The 17343-nt window shown below is 35.0% G+C and overlaps 1 protein-coding gene across 1 annotated transcript; it reads left to right on the top strand.

Moving 5' to 3' along the window:
* Nucleotides 1-172: 172 nt before the first annotated feature.
* Nucleotides 173-17015, top strand: LOC132553321 (ubiquitin carboxyl-terminal hydrolase MINDY-3-like). Its single transcript, XM_060217556.1, has 12 exons — nucleotides 173-278; nucleotides 8026-8169; nucleotides 9249-9480; nucleotides 9657-9771; nucleotides 10091-10164; nucleotides 10880-10959; nucleotides 11428-11498; nucleotides 11747-11827; nucleotides 14702-14774; nucleotides 15237-15309; nucleotides 15681-15843; nucleotides 16847-17015. Exons 1-12 carry the CDS (start codon nucleotides 173-175, stop codon nucleotides 16994-16996), a joined length of 1362 nt encoding a protein of 453 aa, XP_060073539.1. The 3' UTR covers nucleotides 16997-17015.
* Nucleotides 17016-17343: the final 328 nt, after the last annotated feature.

The following is a 17343-nucleotide window of genomic DNA, read 5'->3' as shown; positions in this document are numbered from 1 at the left end:
TGGACGCGGCCATTTTTAATAAAAATTATTAGCGTCACGTGAACTTTTTTAATGTAAGAGATACAAGCAAAGCGTTAGAAAGACGGAGATTGTCACAAATTAAACAATATGGCGCCACAACAGTAAAGCAAATTTAGTTTTGATTATTTGGAATGTTGAATAGACCTTCACGATGGCTGTAAATTCCATCAAACTGGACCTGCAAATTATTCAAGATATCAGGAACTTATTGTGGGGTTCAGGATTAAAAGACGAAGTATTTGCAAGGTGGACACAAGGTAAACCGGCTCACCAAGTTCAGCATCTGAACCACTACTAGTAATAGTGTACTGACAAACGAGACTGTTACATGTGTCTGAACTATGATCTGACTATCTCTCTCAGCGATTTGTATATTATCGTGTATATTTCCGTCGTCGATATATATCGTTACGCTTAAAAAAGAGTATTTCGCGGATAGATAACCATGATCAGCCTTCACATATCTGCACATAATGAATGACTTGTTAATTATGAAACATCAAGTGAATCACAGCAGTTCGTCTATTTGTATGAATTATTAGCTGACCACGCTTAGGGGGTAATACTAAATCTATAAAATGGAGGTCAGTAAAAGTTAGTATAGGAATGCCTCCACGAACATGAAAATTCAGAAATGAGGGCGCGACGATTTACCCAAATACACCCAAATCTTTCACAAATATACCCAAATAAAGCCAAATCTTACCCAATTATACCCCAATCTACCCAAATATACCCAAATCTTACCCAAATATACCCAATATCTACCCAAATCTTACCCAAATATACCCAAAATCTATCCAAGTATACCCAAATATACTCAAATAAAGCCAAATCGTACCCAAATATACAAAAATCTACACCAAATATCAAATCTACCGAATACCGTCCACTCATCTGAGTTACGATTGTCATCACGGGAGATAAAACGGCCCGACGACTGACAGGAACGGGCCGTAATGGGCCCTGTATTATCAGGGACGTAAATCTTATATATATACGTTCCTGGTATTATATTTTATGACTAATAAACCAATATACACGTGATCAAATAGATTATCTTTGTCTAATTTTAGCTTCCATTTACTAAGGCAATTCATATAAATTCCGTAATACCATATAGGCTAACGTACAAAAATGAAGCGGGAACGGGCGCTCCATTATAAACTGTGAAATACACTTCTACGCTTTGTTATAGAATTACGGTGTATATATTGTTGATATATAACATGAAATCATATTGGTTATATGCATCTTTCGTTTTAAGCAAATGACAAACGCAAATCCTATAATGTGTTTAATTATTTACTGTATCAATTTACATACATTTTTTCTTAAACAGTATCCTGGTACCATTTGCATGAAACCTTCTAAAAATTCTGAATTCTCAGACAAATTATGCAAGGCATATTCTCCAAAAAGATCGTGAAAGTTGATGGCATGGATGAAAAAAAGACAACAAGAACAATAGAAAATCCAACGTTTTAATATTTCTGAAAAAGGACACTCAACAATGGATAATATTTTCATCTTACATAATTTGACATCGTTATTCTTGTCTTTCATGAATTTCTTTGTCTTTGTTCATATTTTGAAAGTCGTTTTTGCACTTTTAGTGCACCTTCTTTGCCCTGGCTTTTTCCCACATGTTTGTTTGGGCTTCGGACAGAGAAAGCCACTATTCGAAGCCCGAACAAACTTGCCCACCGGTTTTGTCTTTTTTGCTTTCTAAAAACTTTCTAAAAAAGGTGTCTTTGTCAGCTGGTACTTTATCGTTCCATGACTTCTGGTCACACAAGAAAGACCACATGTGGTCTTTCAGCCTGTAATTTCCTGTAGCATGCAACGCCCGTCGTAAATCTAACATTTGAATCTGTGAAACAAGAGACATTTTTTCTACTAGTTCAGGAAGTTTGTGCTGTTTCCATTCTGCAACCTGTTTGAGTCTGTTGTTCATTGACTCCGCGTTGTTATTTGTCCAAAAAGATTTAACAATGTTTTTTTGGATGGGATGAATTACAAATTTTGTCAGTTTTGAGTCCAAATACCTATCCCAGTACTGTCTAAATTTTTTATTCCCTTCCAAATACGGTGCCAAATTCTCCATTCTAGTGCGATACTCAACGTCATTTTGACTAAAGACTATTCCATCTTCAGCAAAAATGATGTTGCGAATCTGATATCTTGTTTTTATTGGTGTCCCGGATTTTTCAAGGAAGCGATTCAAATTATCTTTGATGTGTTTAGTGCACAATAAGAAGGTTGCATCATGGAAACAGTCATGTAGTGGATCGGTCATGGCTCGTTCTTCATCAGTCCCTATTGTGTATCTATGTGTTCCTATCTTAGTCCTTACATGTGAAAAATAATATTGATACGTTCCCATTTCCCCATCCCAATGGAGTAATAATGGTCCAAGCATAAGAGGGTTTTCATTGGTTGAACGATGAACTACTCCTTGGTGTTTGTAGGTGAATGCAGTTACATAGCATTTCCCAAGATTGAATGTTCTATTAATACCCAGTACACTACCACCCTCCCCTGCACAGTTTGAAATTAAGTCTGAAATTTGTTTGTTTGTGTATACAATAATGTTAGGAAGTGTGTTTTTGCCTATTTCAACCTTCTGAATAACTGGACTGGAATGGACTTGCGATATGATATTGAGTACCTCATCTAAAATAGCGATTAGAAGGCTCTTACTCTTTTCGATATTTTAGCCATTGAGAAGGCCAGGATCGGTAAATTTTGTCTGAAAGGCCGTCGCAATAGGCTATGCGTACTTTCGTAATGTCATTGTGATGCAACTGATTTTATGATAAAACGTGTATTTCTTTCTATAATTGATAATATTGAACCTTTTATGTTTCGTAATATATTTGCAACGTATGTAAAACTATGTTATATGATATAATAATATTGTAGAAAGTGTATTTTTAATTTCATAAAATGCTGTTGTTCATGCATTGCAATGGCATATTCAGTATTATAAATTACTTTTCTGTCTACTTCATGCAAAAGATTATGCAATTGATTGCAGGGTACGTATAATGTCTAAGATCAATATTTACATGTATGTGAAATCTGTAAAATTTAAATAATCAAAAACAATTATATAATATATTAAATACTGTGACTAATTTTACAAATTAATCTTTAGTAATGTAATTAATGCAATGTCGTGTGATATATGTATATATATATATGGATACCTTGTGCTTACAAGTGAATATTGATGTAAATGCAATGAATCCATGAAGGAAATCGAACAATCCATCATCAGTATGACAAAGTTTGCATATATATGATTCCGGATTCCGAGTGAATTTTTCAAAGTTTGTATCTTCAACATTTTCGCAGGCAGAGTGATACCATTTGTCACAAGATTCGCATAGAAGACTTTGCATGTTATGTGTATCTTTTTGGCAGGAGCCACATGGCCATTTCCTACTGCGACCCATGGTGGATTGAATAATGGCTGTTAACATATGTAATTTATATCTACTTGTATACTAACAAATGAATTTCATTGGTAAATTTTGTCTAATTCCTTGTCATATTTGATTGGATACTTGCTAGGAAAACACATTTTGCCTAATTTTAATAAATTATCTAACGGTGTTGTGTCAGGATGGATTCCCGTGCAAAGGTCAGTTAGGCAGGGTGGAATTATCTCCACGTTTATGTACCTTGTTCACATAAACGACCTTCTGAACGATCTAGAATCTACGAATGTCGGCGCTCGCGTTATCTCTGTGTTGTTGTCCATGTTTGGCAGATGATATTGCCTTAGTAACCACAAGTCCAAAGGCATTGTAAACTCTTTTAAATGTCGCTAATAATTACTCTGTAAGATGGAAGTTTAACTTTAATTCATCAAAATGCTCTGTACTTACCTTTGGTTTTCATAGAGATGGCTGCGTCTTCCCATGGCAGCTGAACAGTTCACAGCTAGAAATAGCGGAATCGGAAACGCATTTAGGCGTAATGGTGTCCTCGGACTTGAAATGCTCGACCACCATAGAGAATGCGTGTAGGAAAGGTCGGAATATGCTTCACGCCATTACACGACTAGGTGCTGACTGTCATGCAGAATTTCCAACTAAGTTAAGATGAATGCTGACCGTGACTTTATACGATTTAAGGATATACATTCTTCTTATTGTAAACCTTACACAGTTTTACGTCAACCAGATATTCCAAATTCAACGAAACTGTTTTTATGTAAGATGCTGACATGTATACCTAGTGAGCATTATCAAATTTGTAGGATTTGTGAACAGCCCATGTGTGACGTCATCAGGCACTTTGTGACTAATTGTACTATTACTTTTATCCTAAGAGATACTTTTATGTCAAAAGTAGTAGACTATTATGGCGTCCACACATACGTCATCCTTTCTGGATTGCTGGAAGAAGAGTTTGTGAAGACTCTTTTCAGAGGACAGAACACGTTGCTTTCTTATGATAATGAGACAATGGACACGGAATTTATTTCCAACTGTGCATTCTATCTAAGAACATGTGCAAAACTATATTTCAGTGCCGTCAGTGCGATTAACTGAGCCAATTTCCGAGATATGAAATAATGCTGAACTCCTGATTATTTTCACTTTGTAAATTAACTTTATTTATTTATTTTTTTGTACTCTTGTTTATATGAGGAATAAAGATTGATGATGATGATGATGCTAGGAAAACACATTTTGCCTAATTTAATAACCACCTATGATCTTTGTGTTCACAAAGATTAACACCCGATCCGTTAACTACTAGACAAATTAAAACAAAATGTGTAGTAATTAATCGGAGCGTGTATACATGTATTGTAACCATCGGCTTGGTTTAAACTAACAGTGGTCGGCAACAAGAACAGTAAACCAATATAATTGGGTGTGTAATTATCGGCACGTGTACAGGTGTGACAACTATCAGGGTGGATTAAAATAACACACGTCAGCCATGACGAAAGGATAAGAAACCAAATGGGGGTAATTACTCAGTAAGTGTGTACAGGTGTGAAATTTTAATTAAGATATGGTTTCCAAATTGATTTCGTAGTTTGAAACTGATCACAAATAAACAATATCCATTGGAAAGATTGTCGATACTGTTCCTTTTCTACCCTTGACAACTGGTTTTGTCTTAAAAATACAACGGTAACGGACATTTCACATGACAAATTTCTTGATTTTTTCCATTTCTTTCTAAAAAAAAATTCTCGAAACCTATTGCTTTGGTGATAAAGAAATTTTGGGAATAAGTTTGATTGGGTTACAATCTATATTTAAATAAAATGTAAAAATACTAGCATTATCTTGCTGTAAGATTTTACAATATTTTTTTCCCAGTTGCTTCTCATTACTGAGAATGGTAAAGGATTAAATGAAGACAAATGCAACACATCATTCTTTAAAACTGTTATTATTTTTTTTTGATATCAGCATTTTATTGATGATATACAATGTTTTAAATTTTCAAAATCTGTTTTAATTATCAACATCTTAATGCGATACTATCACCACAGTACTAACGCAATATTACACTATATACAGGTATGGTCGTTTCAACTAGGGCCGGTATTGCAGTGAGGCCGTTTGACCACATACCAAATAAATCGTGAAATATAATTGCGGCATAATTAAGAATCTCGTGGGGAATGGAGTATCTATGGTAATGAACATTAAATTGTCCAGAAAAATCGGTCGATTTGGATAAGCCAGAGACATATATATATGTGTGTGTGTGTGTGTGTGTGATATATAGGTCTCTAGATAAGCGTAGGATTCTTCTTTTCAGGGGGGCAATTGAGAAACGTTATTGACCTGAAAAATGATAACCGGTAGATTAAATTGTTAATATTGGTGGTAATAGTGTAAGATTTTTGTATATGTGGGTAAGATAATGGTATAATTGGGTAAGATTTGGCTTTATTTGGGTATATTTGGATGTATTTGGGTGTATTTGGGTATATTTGGGTATATTTGGGTATATTTGGGTGTATTTGGGTATATTTGGGTATATTTGGGTGTATTTGGGTATATTTGGGTGTATTTGGGTATATTTGGGTATATTTGGGTGTATTTGGGTGTATTTGGGTATATTTGGGTGTATTTGGGTATATTTGGGTATATTTGGGTATATTTGGGTATATTTGGGTGTATTTGGGTATATTTGGGTGTATTTGGGTATATTTGGGTATATTTGGGTATATTTGGGTATATTTGGGTATATTTGGGTATATTTGGGTGTATTTGGGTATATTTGGGTGTATTTGGGTATATTTGGGTATATTTGGATGTATTTGGGTATATTTGGGTATATTTGGGTATATTTGGGTGTATTTGGGTATATTTGGGTATATTTGGGTGTATTTGGGTATATTTGGGTATATTTGGATGTATTTGGGTATATTTGGGTGTATTTGGGTATATTTGGGTGTATTTGGGTATATTTGGGTATATTTGGATGTATTTGGGTATATTTGGGTGTATTTGGGTATATTTGGGTATATTTGGGTGTATTTGGGTATATTTGGGTGTATTTGGGTAAATCGTCACGCCGCAGAAATGATGTTTTGGTGAATTGTTCTGTAAATAGTAACAGATTAGAAGAATACATTTGATACTAACATAATTTTTAGTTTATTAAATGTATGTGTTTGTCGATTTATTATATTTATACAATCAGATCTGTGGATAAAAACAGATCCTCACAAGAAATAAAAAAAAAGCAGTAGCAAGATCCCAATGTTTCTTTAGAATTGTGATGCCTGTTATAGTTCTGTTGACCACTCCGAATTCAAAGCTAAAGGAAATTGAGATGCTCCTAGGTTATCAGAGCTGGATCTTTCTTGATGATCAAACTTCAGTTGTGGTTGTCTTCAGGGTCAAGGAGATGTGGATTCAAAGGAGAAAATATTATAGAAGTGTGGATTATTTTCCTGTAATCAAGCAATGGTGTCTGACTAGAGGACAAAGGGTCACTAGTTCACACCCTGGCAGGCAGTGGGAAGGGTGCTTAGATTGTTCCTTCCTGTTGTATTTGAACCCCATCCTTCCCCATAAAAATCAGTTAACTTTAATTAAGGTCCTGCACTACACTATATATGATACAATTTAATATCTCTGGTGAAGTGACCCATACTTTTCCAACTTGTCCCATTAAAATATAACACTCAACCACCATTTCCCTGGCATTAACGTTTTCTTTTAACAGACTTATTCTCATTGTTTTCCAAAAGCCAGGACTCTCACACCCCATTTTGGGACTGGGGCCCAGGGCCCTTAGGATTGGGAAAAATAGTGGCGTTTTCCTTAGAATTGGGATAACTTTGGGTCTAAATTGGGAATAAAGATACTATTTTGCATTGGGAATATTTGGCCCCAAATCTGGCAGATCGAGAACCCTGAAAGCACTGGGTCATCATGTTATTTGGCCAGTACTACATTAGCATGCTGGAATGAAGGACTTTTCAATTTTGTTCAAAGGAATGAACTGTGTTGGAATCTTCAAACAACTTCTTCTCAGTACTGGAAACCCTAGGCTCATGACATTTAGTCAGTAGCATGGTGTGTTGAAGGGTTATCAAGATTGTTCAAAGGAATGCCCTTGACATACTTTCAACTGTGGGCCTTTCAAGTTTTGTTAACTGAAAAGAAGTTCGAATTGAATGCTGTTCCTCTGATGTTTAAGTCACAATACATGTTTTTATAGTTGACTGCATTTCACCTTTACATTAGAATCTATATGTATATTCAACAATAAGAAAAGTCCTAGCTGAAAGTCTATAACAAATACATGTATCTGTTTTTACAAAAAATACTTCTTGTTTGTCAATCGAATAGTAGTCAAGAATACTGTATGATTTGTTAAGTCTGTATGTATAATACTGCCAAAATATATTGTGACCCAAAACAAATATTGAATTTTAATAGTAAATGCACAGGTAAATGTCTATTCAATTATGTTGAATATTGATTAATTTGTTTGATTTATTTCTAGGATTTGTATTCAGTGAAGATGAACCAACAGCCTTAGTACAACATGAAGGAGGGCCATGTGCAGTTATTGCCCCTGTTCAGGCCTATGTTCTAAAGGCAGCACTCTTCTGTGATAATCCATCTGAGAATATATCTTCAGTGACAGGTTAGGTTGTCTCCGTTTGTTAACTGATAATTTGCACCAGAATGTACCTCAAATGACATGTCGGATTGTCTCCCTTTGTTCAGTAATAACTCACACCAGGATGTATCTTTAGGGCACTTTTGTGTAAGCAGTTGAAACAGTTGGACTGTTTGAACCTGCAAGAAATACGCCAGGTACAGATCGGGACCGAGGCTGGACTGCAGAATATTTAGCTGGTGCAGTTTGAGGGGTTCAGCCATACATGTCTGAAACCAATTTGCAGAATATCATTAGTTTTAAGGAGTTCAGTATAAAAAGGAGGGTCAGTGCACTCACATTAATCTTGGAGCATTGTGATTAAAAGTATGAGTGTAATGGATGGTATCTTATTTTAGTCAAGTGATTTATAATTGACAAGAAATTCTGAAACTGGGCTTAACATATATCAGATCAAACATCCGGTACAAGTGCATTTGTGTATCGTGGAATAATTCCAGACCACCTGAAGCATTTTAGCCGAAATGACAGATTAGATTGTCACCCTTTGTTGAAGGATAACTCATACCAGGATGTACCTCCATGATCAGTGATAGGTTAGATTGTTTCCCTTTGATCATGGATAACTCACACTAGGATGTGCCTCCATGATCAGTGATAGGTTAGATTGTCTCCCTTTGATCATGGATAACTCACACTTGGATGTAGCACCATGATCAGTGATAGGTTAGATTGTCTCCCTTTGATCATGGATAACTCACACTTGGATGTATCACCATGATCAGTGATAGGTTAGATTGTCTCCCTTTGATCATGGATAACTCACACTTGGATGTATCACCATGATCAGTGATAGGCTAGATTGTCTACCTTGTTCAATGAATAAAACTTTTAAAATGAATGTTAGTTTCTGAAATGAAATCAAGACTATTTCTCAAAATACTGATACACTTGAATCTTTATGATTTGATAGTGATCATGATTTTCTGTTGGTTTTTGGAAATATTGAGGTATCATCTTTGTCACATTTTGTTGGGGTATTCTTGTGTAATTTTAATCGTAGTGGCAGATACATAATTTTTAGAGTAACTTGTCCTTTGTAGAGGAAGAGGCGAAAGAATTATTGTGTACAGCTCTAACCCAAATTCTAATCGATGTCACATCTGGTACTTACAAAGTTATCTCTCTTGAAAACTCTCCCTTGGAACAAATTACATCAAATTCTCAGGAAGCATCAACATCTGATGCAGCAGTAACTGAGAAAGAAGTGGAGGAGGGTGAGAGAAGTCCTAAACGTCCTCGACTGGATGAGGACATTTTCCATTCACGACTCAGGTCAGTAAAAAATCTTGTAGTTAACTTTACTTTTCATTTGTTATCGTTTGATTCAATATACTATTTGAAAACCTTAATCTACAGATAGCCAGTGTGTAGTGTATCATGTTTAACAATTTCAATAATTTTGTTTTGGTTCAGTAAGGCATAATAAAATTGATGACTGGATGTTACAGGTGCACAGAGTGTGAAGATGAAGAAGCTCTCAGGACATGTATAAAATCTCGTATTCCCAATTTTACAGATGAATTTGGAGTTTTATTACATTTATATTCGGTAGTGTTAACTAAGGTAAGTGACATTGTTGTATCGTAGATTTATGTGTCATGAATGGCTAAAAAGTTACACATTTTTAAAGTATCTGAACTATTAGAGCAAAGATTTCAAGTCTATATTTAGTTTAAACAATATTTTATTAAAAATCCAACAATATAACACTTATACAGTACATCTGAGATGAGAAAACAAGCTTAAAACTAATTTCTTGCCTATTGTTAAGATAATTCAATAAATCTAATATTTGGTAGATAAAAAAATAATTAATTTTAGTATTGGTATGAAGTTATGTTTGACATGTTCAAAACATAGATTGATTTATTCTCATTAATAGGGAATAGAACAAATAAAAAATGAAGTTGAAGATCCAGGGGAGTCACTGATAGATTGTGTCCATGGTCATGGAAGGTAAACATCTGTCCAGGAAATAATATTTATATTTTAAAAGTCATTATGTAAATTGTATTATTTTCTTAATATTTAATTTTAAGATCTCTAGTTTGATGAACTACAGCATTGTGTTGAAGTCTGAATATTGCTGATAATTGATTATGTATTATGTATCATTCTTTTGAAATCATTGTATTGCCTTATTCTAAAGGATTATTCTGATCTTAAAACTTTGATAAACATATTATCTTTATATGTTCTTAAATAAATGATAGCTCAGATGTACTGGTAATATTTACATAAGTATGCAGTTTTTTCTCTTACTGTAACAATTCATAGAAATATCTTTACAATTATACAAATTTTTTCACAGAAATTTAAGCATTCCAAATTTAATCTCAGCTATCAAAAGCTATTCAGCCAAGAAAGATGGCCCAATATTTTCAAGCCTATACCTCATTGGAAGACTTATTGTGCATTTTGGTATCAAAAATAATTAAGATTGTTTGCTATAAATGCTTTAAAACTTTAGTACAAAATGAAGCTGTTAAATGTGGTTGAATGCAGGATTACTTTTCATTTTTCTTAATCAGTTGTTGACTTAGAATTAAAATTTACAATAACACTTGACAACATCCGACATATGACAAGTTTCATGTGATAAGTTGTGCTGTACAGCAGTGCAATGTTCAGATTGTATTGACTGAAGAGTTATCTGCCATTTGTTCCACAGTCAAAGCTTGATTAACTTGTTCCTGAGTGGCAAAGCTGTGACCAATGTTTGGGACAATGACAAAGAAGTCTGTGGCCTCAGTGAGTCTCCTTACACTCATGACTTGTCAAACATTTGATCATTAACAAGACTACCTCCACTATAATCCTTTAACACACTAGATTACATCAGAGTAATCTACACTTGATGGAATCTCTATTTAATTATTAACAGGACTATACCAGTATTATCCCTTTACACACCAGGTTTTATCAGAGTTATCTCCACTTGATGGAATCTCTATTTAATTATTAACAGGACTATACCAGTATTATCCCTTTACACACTAGGTTATATCAGAGTTATCTCCACTTGATGGAATCTCTATTTAATTATTAACAGGACTATACCAGTATTATCCCTTTACACACCAGGTTATATCAGAGTTATCTCCACTTGATGGAATCTCTATTTAATTATTAACAGGACTATACCAGTATCATCCCTTTACACACTAGTAAATAATTAGAAGGACGAAAGGATATTAAGATTTGAAACTTTATTTTCAGAACTACATGGCATACACCGACAGGCCACAATAGGATTCCTTACACTGCTAGAACATATGCGATATTGTGAGGTGAGTTTTAAAAGAAGCAAGAATGTATGTATTATGTCAGATGTATATTTATCCACACATTGTAAATTAATTTTAAGAGTCTTAGTGACAAGATTCAGTCTACTGTACTAAACTATTGTTTTGCTGAAAGCTATAAGGTATAAGCACCAAATGCTAAGCAAGAGATGACTGGTAAAGTGATATTGATGTCACCATGTCTTGTGTCAGAAAACTCTCACAGATAGGTAGGTTTTCTTCAATTTTAACAGGTTGGATGGTATCTGAAGAACCCGCAATATCCTATATGGCTGATTGGCAGTGAGACTCACCTTACAGTGCTCTTTTCAAAGGTTTGTATTTTAAAAATATATGCAAAACAGTTCAATGTTTTCATATGCTTACCATTGTTAAATCTTCTGTAAAATAATGTCATTGTTGATAGATAAATCTCAAAAGAACATCAAACAGCAGCATTTAAAAAAATATATTCTTTTTTTAATTTGCACATTTAAGAAAATTGAAGTGACTAATTTCATTCTTGTTTTTAGTCAGTTGTCAATTAATATTATTAGCTTGAAACCAAAAAAAAAAACAAAACTTATTTCATCTGCAACTTACAATAAACCCATTTGTTGATAACCAATATTATCTAATATTGGTCCTAAACTAAGTGGAAAGTGTCTGTGAAATGTGTGGCAGTATGTTATGATTTTACAATCACAAGCTGAGTTTTACCGATTCGAAACGCATGAAGAGTTATTCCTATTCCAACTTGTATAGATTTAAACTACAATCAATCTTGTCACTCTAACCAGAATTCATGGTGCTTGTAACATTCAAAGTTTCATTTAACTTTCAAGGCTATGCTTTTGATACTGATGTCATTTTCATGATTGGGATTCTTGAGGGGTCATTGATATATCAACATTGGCCTACATATAAGCTACATTTACTAATGAGAACTTTGTGGACAGTATGTCATGGTTATATTGCTACACGTTGCTTTGACAGACCAATCAAATGTCCTGTTATATTTCAAATGAATAAGAATAAATATTGGAGTGGTTGGATGGTTTGATAGATACTCAATATACCCAGCAAGGACTTGATCCCTATTCAGACGTGACATAGAACATGTCCCCTGTAAGATGATGATCCCTATTCAGACGTGACGTAGAACATGTCCCCTGTAAGATGATGATCCCTGTTCAGACGTGACGTAGAACATGTCACCTGTAAGATGGTGATCCCTGTTCAGACGTGACATAGAACATGTCCCCTGTAAGATGGTGATCCCTATTCAGACGTGACATAGAACATGTCCCCTGTAAGATGGTGATCCCTATTCAGACGTGACATAGAACATGTTCCCTGTAAGATGGTGATCCCTGTTCAGACGTGACATAGAACATGTCCCCTGTTAGATGATGATCCCTGTTCAGACGTGACATAGAACATGTCCCCTGTAAGATGATGATCCCTGTTCAGACGTGACGTAGAACTTGTCCCCTGTTAGATGGTGATCCCTGTTCAGACGTGACATAGAACATGTCCCCTGTAAGATGGTGATCCCTATTCAGACGTGACATAGAACATGTCCCCTGTAAGATGGTGATCTCTATTCAGACGTGACATAGAACATGTCCCGTGTAAGATGATGGTCCCTTTTCAGACGTGACATAGAACATGTCCCCTGTAAGATGGTGATCCCTATTCAGACGTGACATAGAACATGTCCCCTGTAAGATGATGATCCCTGTTCAGACGTGACATAGAACATGTCCCCTGTAAGATGATGATCCCTGTTCAGACATGACATAGAACATGTCCCCTGTAAGATGATGATCCCTGTTCAGACGTGACATAGAACATGTCCCCTGTAAGATGGTGATCCTTATTCAGACGTGACATAGAACATGTCCCCTGTAAGATGATGATCCCTGTTCAGACGTGACATAGAACATGTCCCCTGTAAGATGAAGATCCCTGTTCAGACGTGACATAGAACATGTCCCCTGTAAGATGAAGATCCCTGTTCAGACGTGACATAGAACATGTCCCCTGTAAGATGAAGATCCCTGTTCAGACGTGACATAGAACATGTCCCCTGTAAGATGGTGATCCCTGTTCAGACGTGACATAGAACATGTCCCCTGTAAGATGGTGATCCCTATTCAGACGTGACATAGAACATGTCCCCTGTAAGATGAAGATCCCTGTTCAGACGTGACATAGAACATGTCCCCTGTAAGATGAAGATCCCTGTTCAGACGTGACATAGAACATGTCCCCTGTAAGATGAAGATCCCTGTTCAGACGTGACATAGAACATGTCCCGTGTAAGATGGTGATCCCTATTCAGACGTGACATAGAACATGTCCTGTGTAAGATGATGGTCCCTTTTCAGACGTGACATAGAACATGTCCCCTGTAAGATGATGATCCCTATTCAGACGTGACATAGAACATGTCCCCTGTAAGATGGTGATCCCTATTCAGACGTGACATAGAACATGTCCCCTGTAAGATGGTGATCCCTATTCAGACGTGACATAGAACATGTCCCCTGTAAGATGGTGATCCCTATTCAGACGTGACATAGAACATGTCCCCTGTAAGATGGTGATCCCTATTCAGACGTGACATAGAACATGTCCCCTGTAAGATGATGATCCCTGTTCAGACGTGACATAGAACATGTCCCCTGTAAGATGATGATCCCTATTCAGACGTGACATAGAACATGTCCCCTGTAAGATGGTGATCCCTGTTCAGACGTGACATAGAACATGTCCCCTGTAAGATGATGATCCCTATTCAGACGTGACGTAGAACTTGTCCCCTGTAAGATGGTGATCCCTGTTCAGACGTGACATAGAACATGTCCCCTGTAAGATGAAGATCCCTATTCAGACGTGATATAGAACATGTCCCCTGTAAGATGGTGATCCCTATTCAGACGTGACATAGAACATGTCCCATGTAAGATGATGATCCCTGTTCAGACGTGACATAGAACAAGTCCCCTGTAAGATGGTGATCCCTGTTCAGACATGACATAGAACATGTCCCTTGTAAGATGATGATCCCTGTTCAGACGTGACATAGAACATGTCCCCTGTAAGTTGGTGATACCAATTTGGAGATTGTGAGATGGTCTGACAACCTAGTATGTAGTAAATAAAGTAGCACATCAAACAGAAATATCTACAATTGTTTTCAGGAGGAGAATCTAGTTGTAAGAGAATCACCTCATCTCAATGCTAAACAGATATTCCAGTCGTTTGATCCTGAAGGTATGGCCCTTTCTAATGAATTAATCTGCTTGTTAATGATCTGTTTACTATATTCAGGATTTTTCTTTTCCAATGAGCCTTTCTCAGATTTAGGGATACTTACAAACAGTTGAAAGTAGAAAAAATCTCTCTACAGTAATATTTATTACCAGTATCATATTTTGCGACATATAAAATAATTGTTCATGTTTACAATTGAAAATCTTCAAAGTGAGAACCAAAATCAATTCTTCAATATTTTAGAACAAAAATTAAAATGTTAGAATTTAACATAAAACTTTCATCTAGAATGCTACCAGTTCCTCTATTTTGTAGCATCAATTGTTTTCCTCATCTTCCCTTTGGTATATCAAGATGGATGATTACTGGTAAAATGTGGACAAAAAACTCATGTTTTTCTTTATTATCAAATCTCTGGTTTGTCTGGACCTTTTGTAAATGACTTTGTATTGCGTTGGACAGGAAATGGATTTATTTCTACGATTCAGCTGGCAGATCTTATGAGTGCCTTAAATCTTGTGTCTGAGAAGGAATAGTAAGTAAAATTGTAGTTTTCATACTTCAGTTTTTTAAACATTGATATGATTAACTAAGCTAGAAACTTCCAACAACCTTAGATCATACTATTGAGTCATATTTCTTTATCATATTCTTCAATGTTTGAATGACCAGATTAGAGAGATTTCAAATTAACAAGATAAAGAGTTAGATTTAATGTTTATGAATCACATCCTTAATTCAGAAATATTTTGACTAAGATGCTTTTTATCCTTTAAATCTGAAAATGCTTTTTTTAAATTCAACCTCTCTGCATTTGACTGATATGTTATGTAGTGATATTTTTAATTTCTTTTAAACTTCATCGTTGCTGATACATGTGTATTACTTTGCACATTTATTTTTCAGTGTCGACATCATGACCACAAAACTTGATGCTGAGAGTCTGGGTATAATCACCATGCACTGCTTCATGGAAGAGTTCTATCCAGGGGAGAGCACTAGTGATACTCCACGATCTTTTACAGTGTATCATTATAATGGACTTGCCAGATCATGTATAGAAAACAAGGTAAAAGTGAACCATCCTAAAATCTGGTGTTATTAACATACTTAACTAACAGATGAAGTGTGCCTCTCCCATATTTTTACTACTGTCGTAGATGCATGTTAAGCAATGAGATAGAAATGTGCTGTTCTTATCTTGGCGTGTTTGCTGGAAATATATTCATGTCAGTTTTATACTCTTTTTTTTTCTCTATTTTTTTTTTTTTTTTTTGCTTCTTCAACAATTGCAAATTTATAGCAATGATGAATGAAGAAAAAGACTATACAAAGTGAAAGTGGCACAAAATTTTTATTTCACATCAATTGCGAAACAACTTTTTCCACATTACTGTAAAATCCTGCATAATATGCAGATTTTTTATTGAGATATTATAAGTCCAAGGATAGGGTTGATCACTATATAAAGCCATAGGATTTTTTCTTTATTCTGTGATTCTGTCTGTCAAGAATAACCTGACACAAGAAGTATTAAACCATTTATTTATGAGCATTAATAATATTAATTTATTGATTGAAATTTTGGATATACAAATTGTGTAAGGAGAAGAATGTTTTCAGGATTTTCTACCTCAAAAATAGTTGTACCATTCTATGTAGATGCAATCTTAAATGGTATATTGATACTATATAGTCTATACAATACTGGTCACTGATTATCATTTAGAGTAACTAAATAGTCTATACAATACTGGTCACTAGTGATCATTTAGGGTAACTATATAGTCTATACAATACTGGTCACTGATTATCATTTAGGGTAACTAAATAGTCTATACAATACTGGTCACTGATTATCATTTAGGGTAACTATATAGTCTATACAATACTGGTCACTGATTATCATTTAGGGTAACTATATAGTATATACAATACTGGTCACTGATTATCATTTAGGGTAACTATATAGTCTATACAATACTGGTCACTGATTATCATTTAGGGTAACTAAATAGTCTATACAATACTGGTCACTGATCATCATTGTTATACCTTTTGTATCTTGCTAGGTCCGTTACCAAAGTGGAAAGGCAACCATTCCAGAAGAACTTGATGTTCAGGTTATCACAGATGTATCTGCCATGAAGATGTGCTTGGAAACAAAATGGCCGACAATTGAAGTTACATGGAACTTTGATCACATACCGTCACTGAATTAAAATTCGCTTGGTGCTTAATTTCTGGTATTTGTTATTCAGACATGAATGAAGTCTTGCTGAGGGCTTTATCCTAGATATACGTCTTCAATGAAATTGATTTTCTTTATGGTATTGTAATGACTTATTGTAGAGTTCATTGTCAGATATCTAATGTTGTTAATTTCTTATCAGTTGTACCTTACTTTGACCATACTCTTTGATAAATATAGTTTACTTTTCCAGAGTTGTCTATCAGTTGTACTTCAATTTGTATTACAAAAAAATCTAGGCCTGAATGGTGAATTCAGCATTTCTCATCAGCTTAAGTGAAACTTGTTTCCTGTGCCAGAGGATTGACATTTCTCTGG

Source organism: Ylistrum balloti, unplaced genomic scaffold, assembly GCF_031769215.1.
Source record: "Ylistrum balloti isolate Yb309-2 unplaced genomic scaffold, AGI_CSIRO_Ybal_v1 Utg370318, whole genome shotgun sequence".
NCBI classification, from domain to species: domain Eukaryota; kingdom Metazoa; phylum Mollusca; class Bivalvia; order Pectinida; family Pectinidae; genus Ylistrum; species Ylistrum balloti.
The sequence above is the reverse complement of the archived record's forward strand: the minus strand, read 5'-3'. Positions and strand labels throughout refer to the sequence as shown.